At 39.6% G+C, this 15,289-nt stretch overlaps 1 protein-coding gene across 2 annotated transcripts in view; it reads left to right on the top strand.

Moving 5' to 3' along the window:
* Positions 1-15,289, top strand: part of helz (helicase with zinc finger) — a 51,067-nt gene that overhangs the window by 20,105 nt on the left and 15,673 nt on the right. For both annotated transcript variants that reach the window (XM_010741123.3, XM_019257957.2), the window contains exons 16-21: positions 551-730; positions 4,364-4,465; positions 6,035-6,213; positions 11,492-11,610; positions 13,147-13,292; positions 13,975-14,122. In XM_010741123.3, the coding sequence (XP_010739425.2) occupies positions 551-730; positions 4,364-4,465; positions 6,035-6,213; positions 11,492-11,610; positions 13,147-13,292; positions 13,975-14,122 (874 nt within the window). The remainder of the gene's footprint in view (positions 1-550; positions 731-4,363; positions 4,466-6,034; positions 6,214-11,491; positions 11,611-13,146; positions 13,293-13,974; positions 14,123-15,289) is intronic.

Genomic DNA, 15,289 nt, shown 5'->3' with positions numbered 1-15,289 from the left:
ATCAACAGGTCCAACTTATTTATAATGTAAATGTCAAACCCACAATTCAGTCAGCTGCAAATATACTGATGAAATAATAATATATTGTGGAAAGCAGAAGTACAAAGATATACAAGTATTTTAAAAAACAATCAATCAAAGCTCTTGGGTCCATAGTCTGAGGTAGTCTGTACGTTATCTAGATTTCTGTGTTTCTGACATGATGCCATAGAGCAGAATATTTTCGCTCAAGGACTGACAATAATGTGATTTCTTACCCACCATCCACCCCTGTTGCTACCCTCCCTTCAGCCTCTCTACTTTCACACATCCCACAACTCTCCTAATCTATCCATCCACATCCCATTCCCAAGCATCCCACCCACCACACCTTCTCCCTCGTAACATAATCTCGGTTGTCTTTTGGAGTCTGTACGTGTCTGTGTGTACATTTCTTGTCATTCTTACTTGTTTACAGGACGACCATTTCTCCAAAAAGAAAAAAAAACATCTAGCCTGTAAGATAATTGAAAGTCTTCTAACAATTTCCCCATCCTCCTTCTGCCCTCAGGCAATGGGATGAGCAGCTGGATCCCCGCCTGAATGCCAAGCAGAAAGAGGCCATCCTCGCCATCACCACACCCATCACGATTTCCTTGCCCCCAATCCTCATCATTGGGCCCTATGGCACTGGCAAGACCTTCACCCTGGCACAGGCAGTCAAGCACATCCTTCGCCAGGACCACAGCAGGTCTGTCTGTTTTTTTTTGTTTGTTTTTTCATAGATGTTCTTGATTTTGTAATTTGGTCTTTTTTTTCTCTAGTAGGAAATTTGTACCGCCTTTACAATTCCTTACCTGCCTTTACAACCCTAAACCTCACTTCTCTTGAATTTTTTTTTTCTTGGTCAAAGCAAAATACTGCCATAATAACACCACTTTGTGAGTCTCTTTTGTGTTTGAGCGTTGCATACGTCAGAAATGACATTTTTGTACAGCGCTGTCCTCTTTCCTTTTAAGTGCTTGAAAGGTGTAAAAATGGAAACAAAATTGTGTCTTGACATGTTAATGGGTGGTCAGTGTAAGTGTTGGGAAACTCGGTGTTAAAGGGAAACTCTGTACCTGTAAAGTAAATCTTTACTATATGGCAATAAAAATCTACATTCAGTTGCCAGTTTATTTGGTACACATTGCTGAAAGTAATGCAGTCTAATACAATAATAAACCTTCATGAAGGTTATAATGTTCAGTGTTTTTCAAGACTGAGTTGTTTGTTCAACTTTTATGGTAATTTTTGAAGGTGTTTTTTGTGATGCTATTGAATAGTAGTGCATCATTGTGGGAGGTATTTGTAATATTAAGTGCGCCCTCATTGAAAAGGTTGACACAGTATAGTATATACAGTAGTCGAGTTGTAAAATGAAACTAGGGGGGATGGTGAGATTTTTTCATTTATGTAATTTATTTTCCAGCATGGGGGTCGGGGGGTCCTCCCCCAGAAAATTTTGTATTTCTTAGATGCAATTTCCTGCATTCTAGTCAATTTTAGGGTGACCTGCTAGACATGGCAAATCCTAAATCCCATCTGATTCATAGCTTGCATTCTCAGTTGCATGGCCTGCACAAGACAATACTATTTATCGGAAAGAAACAATAACCACTTAACTATGGACATCATGCCATTCACATCTTTTTTTAAACATATTTGTAAAAACATTTTAAATAACTTTATTTGTGAATGTGCTCAAATATTTTTTTAAACACAACTTTGTATGTTTTTAACATCTTTGTGTGTTTTCAAACATATTTAAATACATTTAAACACATTTTTGTTAAAAAAAACCATCTTCACTTAAAAAAACACAATTTAAGGAGGAGGAAAGAAGACTTCGAGTTTTAAGACGACGCAATGTTTGAAACAAGTGGTATTAAAGAATATGAAGCAGCAGGTAGCAGCTAGAGAGTGTGGATGATTGACACCTGTCACCTGTCGACCAATCAGAGGCAGGAGAATCTATTAGTACCGCCCACATTCACCTTTGACCCACCAATGACGATCCAGAATGAAGTAAACCCAAAGGTGGTATATCGCAGCAAGAGGTCTCACTTCACTGTCAAAGCCTCTTTGTCTTTATGTAACAACCAGGAGCTTCGGGACTGATTCAAACCAAAGCAGAGACAGAGCAGGAGACATAGCAGCGTTTCTTCGCGCTGGACATACTGTGTCGTTTTGTGGATTTTTTTTGCTACTCCTTGGGGGCTAGCTCTCCGAGTTTTCATCGCACAGTGATGAGACACATATCTTTGTAAGATATATTTTAATTTTTTCCCGTGCCGCGCCTCCCCTGAAGTCCTCTGGCGCCCCCCAAGGGAGGCGCGCCTCACACTTTGAAAACCGCTGACATAAGAAGGGATGACCATTTTAGAAGAGGGATGATTTTGACCATTTATCCCCACAGGGGATATACTGAGTATATATTAGGGGTGTAACGGTACACACAAGTCACGGTTCGGTACAACGAAAAAAAACACATATAAAAGACTAACTTTTTTTCATTTATTTTGAACAGACACTAATTAACTGCAAAATCAAAACCCATCTCCTGTTATAAAAGTAAAAAATAAATAGAATAAAACAAAACAAATGTATCAGGACTATGTTTTATGTTTTATTCTATTTATTTTTTGTATATATATGCAGATATGTCGGGGTGATGCCGTCTTATGTGGGTTAGCATGTTTGAGGTGTTGCCAGCAACATACCGCACCTCCGTGAAACATCGGCAGCAGAAAGTCTTTGTCCCGTCCACCACTCGCGTGCCATCACCATTATTGGAAGCCAAAGTGCTCCCAAACAGCTGATTTAAATGAAGCCGGCACCTCCTCCAACTCCATGATGACTGCATGCACCGTACCGCGACAGTTCGGGGAGGAATACAAATACCGTTACACCCCTAGTATATAAAGTCAGTATATTGCCGTACAATTCAACGACATCACAGCCCTGCAGGTTTTGAATATAACTAAAACATTACAGAGAGTTTCTCTGGAATAATAGGTGTTATTGAGTGTAATTGTTGACCTTTCTGTGGAAGGAAAGGAGATTGTGTGTATATATAAGTTGTGTGTGGGTGTGCATAAAGTTGACATCCGTCATAAAAACTTCAGATGGCAAGGGAGGTCAGTCAGAGGGCGTGATTGAGGTGGCAGGATGTGCTGGGCTGTGTACTTTTGTTTTAGCTCCAGGGCAACGGCAGCCTTGAGGTTGACATTAAAGGTTTAAGAAAACACTTAGATACAAAGTTTCTGTGTGTGTGTGTGTGTGTGTGTGTGTGTGTGTGTGTGTGTGTGTGTGTGTGTGTGTGTGTGTGTGTGCCATCACTCAAGTGTATAGATTGCTGGTCATTTGGATGAATTTGTTAGGTTTGTGGTCGATGCACATGGATAGTTTGATTATCAACCCATTTCTTTAACCGGAATCGATGTTCATGCAAACCATGAAGTTATGTCAGTTCAGTGGGCTACACAATGCTGTGTAACAGTAAAACATTGCAAGATTTTCTTCCATTGGCATTTTTTATCATTGGTTAGCTCCCTCACTGTGTGTAGATACGCACAAGAAATTCTGCAATTCCTTGTGTTAGAAGCAAAGCGATGTAGCACAAACACAGAAATGGTTCTTTAGTCGTTATGAAAAATGAATGCAATGTCTTGGACAGCGCCCCCTGAACAGAAGCTGACATTCTGTATTTTAATAAGGGAGAGGAGGTTGTATACCATATGTACGAGAAAAATGTGAGCAATGTAATATTCATTTCACTGTGAATACATTTGATATTCTGTCTTTAGGATGAATTATAGATATTTTAAAAGCCAAGACAAGGAAAAGTGACCTTTTTGGACTACAGCTGTCTGCTCATCATACTGTTAACACTGTTCTTGTTATTCTCTGCATTTCTGTTGATGTTTCATCAACGTTTAAATGAGTAGCACTAAAAGACAGTTTTGCACAGCTTTCAATATTAAAGAACTGAGTTTGCTGTCCTATATAAAAAATTTGTGTCCTTTACTACTTAGATTTGATACTTTGTACATGTAGCATGTTGAGCAATGGAAAAATTGAGTAAATACATCAGAGTCCAGATTATGTGATTCAAAGCTTTTAGCACAATAAAATGCTTTGATTGGGATGATAGATCTTACATGCCTTCCTTCAAGAGTCATTTCTGCCTATAAAGGCAGATTAATGGATTAGCAATAACAAGAAGAAATGTCCACACATGCTTCTTGTGGTATCAGATCAAGCAGATAGTTTTGGCTTTATGTGCCATGGTTTTGAGGACTATGTACCATGCGTTGTGTCTGACATTGTTTCGTCTCTACAGGGTCCTGATCTGCACCCACTCCAACAGTGCAGCTGATCTTTACATTAAGGACTACCTTCATCCTTATGTTGAAGCAGGCAATCCGCATGCCAGACCTCTCAGGTATGGAAGTACACTTAAAGAAGATGTGATGCCTCAAGACAGAATCATGCCTTATGTGCTTAGTGTATGTTTGCATACTGTATAGTACAGTTAAATTATGCATGAGTGCCCTAAAGGAGACATTGCACTTATATAGGTACATACTTTAAATATATAAAGTTTGCCTCTGTATGTTCTGTTTGCAGGCTTCAGCTCATTCAAATCTTGTGCGACACTTAGTGTCCTGACGTTCATGCTTTGGCTGAAATCACGTCATTACATACCCACAAGGAGTTCCATTCTGACAGAATATAATGTTCTGGCAAGACCCCAACTTACCTCCAGTTGCCAGGGAAAATCCTGTAAAAATACACATCACTTGTAGCACATTTTAGTTCTACAGCCCGCCCAAAGCACACTTGTCTACTGTGAGCCACGTAAAGCCCCTGATCTGTTCTCATTTTACAGTGAGTCAATATAGCCGAGAACATATTTCATATTAGTAATTTGAGAAAAATGTATCCTACTTCTTAAATTGTTGCCATTAAACATTAACTCCAGTGCAGTTAAACTGAATCTTTTCAGCTGAAACCATCCTAGCCAGAGAGCATCTGTATGGCACTCACTCATCTATAGCCAGAATTGGGATGGGATTGTTGTTTTTGCCCCACAGCAGTGACAGGCAGACATTTGCTGCTTTTAAAACTCCACCTGGAGGCAACGAACGCACACACTCATGGATACATGCAACATCTTACCCTCCATCAGCGACTTCTAATCATATTTCACCAACCCTAGAGGTCACAAAGGACAGAAAGGCAATGTCTGCCTTGACCAGCCTAATGTGACAGCTGCATGTTTGTGCCTACACACACAGACCTAGGGACCATATGGCCAATCAAATGACTTGTTTCACATGAGTGGGCAGTCTGATTTCGATGGATTCCAGCGTGAATTCCTCCATAATCTCTGTAACAACCACCCCTCCTAGCTCCCCTTGTCTCTTTTGGGATGAGTGGATTCAGTTAAGAATGAAAGACCCCGTATGAATATTTAACACCCGAATGTGGAAAGGGTCTGACCATAATGATCAAGTGCCTGCATACTTCAAGAAACCATGCAGATGTGTTCTCTTCGATCCCTAAAGGAAATTTTTGCGATACACTCTGGGCACTTTTAAATATTTTGTTCTCTGAAAAACATTCAGAATTCAATATGTCAGAATATGTCTTAAAATCACTTGCAGCTGTTCACGAAACAATTAAGTTGATCACCTGATCTAAAGTGTTCCTTTTTAATCAGAAAGTGAGTGAGATAAGTCATGTCTCATCTGTAGAATATAGTTGTACACATCATTGCTTTGATGCCTTGCAACTACAAGTCCTGTTGTGCTTTTAATCATTTAAAATCATTCTGTGTTCATGTCAGCAGTGGGTTTGTAAAGTAGAGAAAGCAGAGGCTGAGAACAAATTTGTGTAAACAAACAATTTGTGTAATAAACTCATGAATGAATTTAGAAATTTATCTGAACCAAAACTAGCACCTAGTGTTTCTCTTTCCTGATGTTTCTTCTTTTGTCTCTCTCTACAGGGTATACTTCAGGAACCGCTGGGTGAAGACGGTTCACCCAGTGGTCCAGCAGTACTGTCTCATCTCCGGGACACACGTCACTTTCCAGATGCCCACAAGGGAGGACATCCTCAGGCACCGCGTGGTGGTGGTCACCCTCAGCACCTCCCAATACCTCTGCCAGCTTGACTTGGAGCCTGGTAAGTCCATAAGAGTGTTCATGAGGGGTTATGCCTGGCTGCCACTTGGGTTTGCCAGGTGCAGATGGATTAAACATTTCACAGCAGATGGTCATGCAAATATATGCAGTGGTAACAGTCTAAATCATCAAAACTTCATGGATCGGGATAACTAAAATACACCATTTTTATTGTTGCCCTTGTTCAGATAAATTTAGCACAGACTACCGGGGTCAGGGCCGGTCAAAAGCTCCGTACTTTATCAAACATACACGCAGAATTCCCCAGTGATCAGAACAAATCACCCTTGTATATTACAACCCCATAAAACACTCTTTAATAATCCTACAAAGCATTTTTTAACAGTTGTTTCTGTAACAGAGGGGTTGATTTACAATCTCACATTTTTGCCTTTTTCATATGTAAATAAAGGTTGACTGAACAACACAACGACCACCTTAAATATTACAATTAAGTCAACACAACAACAAAGCAAATAGTAGTCTCAGCAAAACATGAATAAAATAATTAAGATAGCATTTTTTTGCTACCTCTCTCATATCTTTTCTGTTATAAACGTGTAGCTTGACACAAGATTTTGAAAGGATTGAATATATGCTGAGCGTCTCCTGTTGTTTGGTCATCCCCAGTGACTCCAGTGTTGGCAGGAGCCCACCATTTAGAGAGGGATGGAACTCATTTAAGTTGCAGAAAAGACATGGAAAACAAACCAGTTTATCACTGCAGGATAATAACCGACTCTAATGTGTCAGCAGAGGGGGCTTTGTCTGTTGCTTGGGAACACCATCTGCCTGTTTCTAATGTACTTTACATCATTAGCCGTCCTCCCTACGTTTCATCTTTCCTGCTCTCCCGGTGTTCGACGGTGATGAAAATCAGCAGGAAATGGGCCAATTGGGAAGTAGCGATAACAAATCTCCCAACCCAAACACACACATTCCCCCCCAAAAACTAGGTTAACCTGTTAAATATTATACGTTTGGTTTGTTGATTTTTCTCTTCTGACCTAGATGTGGAAAGCATGTGAAGCACGTGGAATCTGTATATGTGGGAATCTGATAATTCCTATTGTATTTGGCTGAGTGGATGTCCTATATTTAAACACATTTTAGGTGTTAGGTGGACAGCCTATAGGCGTGCCCTCAAAAATCTGGCTCCTTGAAAAAGAAAAGCTTTGAACATGAACACATGCTACAAAAGCTCTTTGCTGGCTAATTCAAAGTCACAAATAGAGAGTAAAAGCATTTGCACATCATATTAGGTATTTCTTCTGAAGATATAAACTTTTTTTTTTTTTTTTTTTTAAAGATGAAGTTTACCTGCGGGTGACATGCAGTGCAGGATCAACTGCACCCCTGTAGTGTAGGTAGTTGTAATTGTAGGCTGTAATGCAACTATCTATAATAAATGTCACATTTAATTATGTTTAAGCACAAGGAAATTAAATGTGTTAAATAAACAATTAAATACTGCAAACGAGCCAATCTGAGGGGAAATGAGAGACGTGCATACTTTAACGATGATACCGTATTCTCCCTTTTTACCAGATGTGTGCTGAGGCTTGGGAGAATATTGATTTGTCTGGAGGCTACTGGATCTTGCAGCCTGGTGATAAAGGTTCAAGACTACAGCTCATAAAGTAGTCAATAAGGAAATGTTATCTGAAATTAAGTTCGTTCCACACATTGTGTGGCAAGAACGCATAAAAGAACAAGGTTAATAATTCTGTTGCTGCTCAGAGCAGGGTTGGTAAATTATTTTGTGAGAATTTGACAATCTGGCAAGGCGTAACCTGATTTTTTTTTTTTTTTATGGGGAGTTACTGTATCTGCACTGACCCTTTCACACTTGCAGATCACAGATGTTTGAAATGACTTCTGCAGTGTGAAAAGTGTAGAAAGACTGTGAAAGGGAGAATGTGAGAGACAGGGTGTGTGTGGTGAAGGAGCTGCCGTTTATGATTAAACAGTCATCTTTCCCCCAGATCACTTCTGCGACACTGTTCCTCATCTCTTTCACTTCTGCTTTGTTATCACTCCCACCCTTTTTCTTTTACCATTGTTGTTTCCAAATTCAAGCACTGTTATTAGACCAATGACAGATAGCGGCTGCAGAAATGTAATTTGGACCTCTGGTTTAGAGAGAGGTCCCCCAAGGCAGGCAGCTATGTCCCAGGTGAAACATTAAGCATCGTGTTCCTTCATGTCTGCCAGTATGTCTACTCCGTGCTCATAAAGACCATCTCTGCCTCCCTCTCGCCTCCCTCCTCATCTCTACTGCCCTGCCTGGGGAAACATTCCCATTTGTAATGACCCTTGTACATCATTTGTGAGCGTTATTTGGCCGTCACATATTCATGCGGATTGAAGTAAAACAGTGAGCAGGCAGGATGGAGAAGGACTCTGTTGACTACAATTTATTGGAGGGGTCAATAAAAGTGGCTTAACTAATGTGATATAAGGGGTAGCACATCTACATGACTTCAAGTCCCTTTGGCCGCATTGTTGAGCAAATAATATTCCATGCAACAATGATAAACAGAAAAAGCACAAAGCAGGCTTTAACGGCGCTGTCTGAAATGATGTTCCCACGACACAGTGAATCACTTTCCCGCTTGGATTTTCATTCATCCTGTTTATAAACTATTCAGAGATTACTCATGTGCATGATAGTATATGACTGCTACCCAGAGATTACCCATGTGTTTATTTTTATGCATATTACACCCCATCTTTGTGACATCTAGCAATCTTTCTTTACCATACAACAAATCATACCATTCTAAGAGCTCATTATCTCCGCCAAGAAAGTTGTTTTCAGTGCTGTTTGTTTGTTTGTCAGGATTACGGAAAAACTACTGGCCTGATTTTCATGAAATTTTGCAGCAGGATGTTGCATGTGCCAGGGAAGAACTCATTAAATTTTCGAGTGGATCTGAATCGCAGGGCAGATACGTGTGTTATTTTTCAGGGCTGCCCCAGTAGGTCACCTCGTAGAGCGTCTTTACCCCATGAGTCTTTAACGCAGCGGCCCGGGTTTGATTCCAACCCTTTGCACCTTTTTCTCCACCTCCATCTGTCGTCAACTGTACTCTCAAATGAATAAATTACAAAAGTCAAAAATTAGACTGTGTGTGTATGAACCACTGAACCATTTACTAATGTTACGTGTTATGAACCCAAATTTAATAGATTTTGTGATTCTTTGCAGTAAATGGATCAGAAGGATGCAGAAATAACTACGTGATGATGGTGATTTGTAAAATGTCTGAATTCATACTTTCTCATATCTGTTCATAACATGACAAACAACTTTTAAAATGAGGGATGAAATGAATGAAATAGGAGATCGCTATTTATCAGTCTCTGTATAAATATGAACTATCACCACAGCTACAGACCACTACTGCAGACAGGTTGAGAAGCAAGACCAAGGATAAATCGATTTTTTAAATCTCTACAGTAAAAAAAACTGTTCAGCTCTGTTGCTAGGACTCTCCTTTACCGTTACCGCTGTCTGCTGAGTCTGGGGTCGTTTGGCAGCAGCTCTTGTTCTCTAGTTTCTGTTCTCATGTTGGACTGAGGCACACGTGGTATTGCAACACAGTGCGAGTGGAAGCTTAACAGTTTAACACATTTCAGTAAATATCTCTGAAGCGCAGTACATAGACATCTCTGACATAAAGTCAGAGCTGTTACCTCTTTATGTTCTGTTGATTATGTGAGCTCATTTTGAATGTTTACACTTTCATAAACTAATTCTGGCCATGTTACACGTTGCTTCTTTTAAAGTGAATAGGGTGCAGTTTTGCATATCATTGGTGGAGGTTTGTGCTCTCAGAGTGTCCTTCTAGTTACATAATAGAAAGATAATCAAACAGTGCTTCAGATTCTTATTTTCAGTTCAAATACATAAATCCAATTATACACATTCTGCAAATATGTATGCTATTGTAACAAAGCGTATTCCTTTTTATCATCTCCACCGTGGGGGAACAGTGCTAGTATATCCCTCAATAGGGTGCACACACAGTTCAGAGAGAGAACAGTGATGTTTGAGGCTTTATAGTTGTTGAGGAGGGGGTGGGGCGCCATATACTAAAGAGTAAATGTTGCCTCAAATCACACTGCTCCACCTCTTTTTTTTTTTTTTTCTTTTTTTTGCTAGCCCAATGTTTCTGTTGTTTGTTTACTTTTTGACAGTCAGTTTATTTTGTTATTTTCCACCGTCACATTTCATATCTGCATATACTTTTCTGTGGAAATGGTGTTCGGGCTTCAGAGGCTGTTTGCTGGTTGTTATTCAGGCTCTCTCTTTCCCCCGCTCCCTGCTCCAGCACTCATTTGCCATGCCGTTTCATCCACTCCCCTCATACTGCCGAGCACCGTTTGAGCTTTTTAAATGAGGGTTAGGCTACTGTTCAATCCCTTTCAAAAGCATCCACAAAACCCTGCATTTGGTTTGCAGTGTTGGTTAAAAGAAGGAGAGGAAAAAATAACTGAGAGGACGGAATGTCAGTGACGATTACAAGATTTTAATGTTCCCAGTGAACAACATTCTTGTTCATTAATGTGCCAGTGTAGAAAATGTTACTACCTCTGGGTATTAGTGAGAATCATCTCATTCAACTAGATTCACTAGGCTTTGAATTTGATTCACTTACACTTACAAATTGCAATGTTTTATGTAGGAATTTCAATTACTTTCTAGATCATAACTATAATGCTCACTGCAAGTTACATGTAAGCAGTATCTGGTCGCGATTTCTCTGGTTTCTGCTATTGCACTATTTCTACACCGAATGACACAGTTTACAGGTGACACAGCTTTTGTCAAGCTCTGTGTCCTAGTTTTGAATCCAAAATGCTCTCTAACATTTCCCTTACAGAACCTGAAAGCACTTTTGTTACTGACGAGGCATAGTTTGGACAAATGGGAGGCTCTGTTGTCTCTGAGACATAAGGAGGTACTTTCAGCGTGGGTCCATGATGAATAGCTAATGTTAGTCGTATCTGCAAGAAAGATGGTTTCAAAATTTTAGAATAATTTCTGATTAAAAACAAACACGATGTGGAGAATATAGTGCGGAAGGGCTCGAGAAGGGCAATGAAAAGCTGTGAGTGCTCGTTCCCATTTATATACCTTCTTGGGCTGTTTTGCTTATTTTTGCTTCGACACAACTTTGATAAAAGGGTTTCCAATTTTTGTTTCCAAAAAGATACTCAAAAAAGATGTACTATTAATTAAACTGATGTTGGTATCCTATCTGTTTTGGCAGGGTTGTTCACTCATATCCTATTGGATGAAGCAGCCCAGGCGATGGAGTGTGAAACCATCATGCCTTTTGCTCTGGCTAGCAAAACCACCCGCATCGTGCTGGCTGGAGACCACATGCAGGTAAGTACAAAGAGTCAACAAGGGCACTTACTAAATATCTAGTTCAATTCATTTTAGACTTTGTCGAAACTGCAAGTGTCTCCAAAACAAGTGTGGCATTTCTTTACTTATGTATGAATTACAAGATAATGTAAATGCACATTATAGGGTCTTGGACTCGTCACAGATTTAACCTGAAATAAATCTGTGGAAGCGATGACTCCATTTGCACTTCACTGTGGATTAGACTCCACTCTTCCTTACTTCAAATACAAAACAGACAGCAGCCACTGTTAAGCTGTGGTTCTGGAGACCACTTCAGCCACAGATAACGCAAATATGAACTCATCAGTCAAGCTTTCTAAGCCAAGATGGGAGTTAAATCTTTATTTCTTTCTCTCCTGGTTTTAGACACAGAATTACCAGTAGGCAGTGGACAAAGACGAGACGGGAGCTTTCTCTCTCTCCACCTGTCCACCATGTCCACCTGTATATCATTCTGTCTCTTCCTAAATCACATCATCTCACACTTTTCTCCCTCCACCTTTCTATCTTTTATAACAGCTTAGTCACTCTAATGAAGGAAAATGGTCTGAGGAAGAATGTTGCTCTTTTTATATTTCTCCATCTCCTTGCTCTCCTCTCCGTCTGCTCTGCAGTGGAAGAGCCAGATAAATAGTCAATGAAGGCAAAGGCCTCTATTGATCGTTTGCTTTCTTATTGACTGTGTGGGGCCTCATTAAAGCTAGCTGACCCTCTCTCACTGTCAGACTTAAATTAAGATTCAAACTTAAGATAAATTGCTGTCTTGTGCATGGCAGTGGAAAAGTTAATGAGTTTGTGTGTGTGGGTGTATGCAGTTTTGCAAATATGCAACCTCCTTTGAGACAAAACACCCTGGAATAATGGTCACAAATCTCACGACTACACAGTTAAATTATAGAGACTATTTCAGGTATTGGAGGAGCTACTGATTTGAGCTTGATTTATTCACTTTCTTGATTTATGATTCACAAATGCTCCCTGACCCTGCCTTGACTAAGAGCAGTGCCATATTGGTCCAAATGTATAACTAAGACTTGACTTTACTGCATATACTTTATATTTAGAATTGTATCTTCTCAAGCTGATATTTAATCACTGCAAGTAAATTCCACTATAATCACTGTGATGTTTGTTTAATGGTATTCAATATCAGATTAAGAAGCTTGTAGGATAGAGAGTGAAACAACTCTCATTCTTCAAAACAAACATAGTACTCTCAAAGTTGAGAACATTCAGAGTATCCTGCCTGTCTTGCTAAACCACTTAATATGCCATGGAGTGCCAATTATCTTTGTGATATCATCCATGTGACTTCATGTGAATTAAATCATCTAATCCATTGGTTATTGGAAACATCCCTTCATTTGCCATGTGCCTAAGCCATCTTTGGTACATGGTCTGACACTGCTTTATGAGACATGAAAAAGTGATGATGTGAGACTGGTACTGCTTTGAAACTTTGCTTTCCATCTCTCCCTCCTCCTTGCCTCCCTCTCTTTCCTCGATTTGCAGCTCAGTCCATTTGTGTACAGCGAGTTTGCGCGGGAGCGTAACCTCCACGTCTCACTGCTGGACCGGCTGTATGAGCACTACCCCCCTGAATATCCGTGCCGCATCCTCCTGTGCGAGAACTACCGTTCCCACGAAGCTATCATCAAGTAGGTGTGAGCCCTCAGCACTGCCTTGTGTCAAAACCGTGGGATGAGAGGCTAAAATGGTGAAGGAAAGAGGAAATGAGAGGAAATGAAAGGGTCAGGAGGAAAAATAGGAAACAGAATAGAAAAACCGACTGGCTTGGACTGTCCAGAGAGGAAAGTGGTGTCATTTGAGTTGACAATGAAAAAAAAAAAAAACACGAGGGGCTGTGTATGTTAAGGTGTATTCCTACAGTGACTGGTGAGAAGGTTAAATCTGATTTTGCAACTTTGAATGTTTAGCAGACACAAAGAAGATTTATACTTTCCACAGTAGCAAAAATGTTCTCCTCCATCTTGTGAAGTTAATGGCACTTCAACATGATTCTTCATGGTGCACAAAGAAGAGCACATACATGCATACAACAGTTTTTAGATTTCATATTCGACAAAGATCCATTTCCATGGAACACGGCACATTATCTCCGATTTTGGTCAGTATTTCAAACTTTTCCCAAAATCTCAATAATGAGAATGCGTAAAAAATAAAAATACACAACACAGAATTTCCCAACCCCAAAACGTTTAGCAGTTTTCTTTGGCTTAAATTACCAATAATTTCTAAACTCTGTATTTTCATACTTCCGTCCTATTGATTTTCCTTTTTCTGCCTCAACTTACCTTCACACTTTTTTTCTTCCTACAGCTACACATCAGAACTGTTTTATGATGGAAAGTTAATGGCAAGTGGGAAGCAGCCCTCCCATAAGGACTTCTACCCTCTGACCTTCTTCACAGCCAGAGGAGAAGATGTCCAGGAGAAGAACAGTACTGCCTATTATAACAACGCTGAGGTATGAGTGATAATTCTAATATAATTTCTTAAATCCATGTGTGACTTTTAGAACTAAACTATAATACAAAATAGCTGTGCTCCTCTCTCTGGGAAGGGGATGGCTATCAAAGCTTAACATGATTAATGTGAAGTTAATCAGCGTGAGCTACACACGCATATTGATATTCAGTTTGGTTTAATTAATTCATGGTGATGCTTGCTTGCACTACATCTAGTCTGAAATAAACAAAAGCTTCACTCTTCAGATAGTGAGAGTAATGGACATTGTGAACACGCACAAATTTCGGATTAAAAGATATTAAACAACTAAAACTAACGCTCAGCTTCATCATTAAACTGAGCCTGTCAGGGCTGACATGTACATTAGTTACACCTCCTCTTAAGTTACAGTTTAATCCAGCTGAGAACACACTGTCATCTGCAGTCTGCGTTGTTGTCAGTCTCCATTGCTCCATTGTCTATGTGCTTGTACAGTATATGTGCATAAATCACCACAACTGTCTAACAGACTGACAGCTCAGCTGTTATAGAGATACCGATACAGTATCGGCAATCTAAAAATATGAGAACAGGACCGGCTGAAAAATACTGATTGCCTAATCTGAATCGTGCCACCACTGTAGTAACTGTTTGTTTAAATAATGAAGTACCTAGTTGGTTAGTTGTTATGTAAATGTTAAAAGTTTCTGAGCACCCCAGTGAAAAATACAGAACTCATTTAGTATCGCATTTAAATAAAGAATTAATTAATTATAATGACAGATTTTAACTTATGCATGGTTGTTAGGCTGTAAACCCCAGTGTAATAATTCAGGGTTTCGATTATAATTAAAATTATATTTAATTTAGATTATTCAGTTGAGTTTGGCTGACTGAAATCAGAAGCAGAATTATTATCCGAAACTGATCAGCACTGTTTATTTCACCTCATCAACATAAGCCGGAGGTCTTACTGTCTAAATAATGAGAATAATTGAAATGAAACGCATAAACTTAATTAAGATCTACAGTTGACACCCATGATGCATGATTCACTGACAGTTCTTGTCTTTTGATTGGTTCCTTTGTAGACTCGCCCAGTTGTGGTCATTGATGGATTTTGACCCCTGACCCGTTGCTGATACGTTTTAGCCAATTAAACCATGGACACTTTTGCTCCCAAACT

Source organism: Larimichthys crocea, chromosome X (assembly GCF_000972845.2).
Source record: "Larimichthys crocea isolate SSNF chromosome X, L_crocea_2.0, whole genome shotgun sequence".
Taxonomy (NCBI): Eukaryota; Metazoa; Chordata; class Actinopteri; family Sciaenidae; genus Larimichthys; species Larimichthys crocea.
Note: the sequence above shows the minus strand (reverse complement) of the source record. Positions and strands in the feature narration are given on the sequence as shown.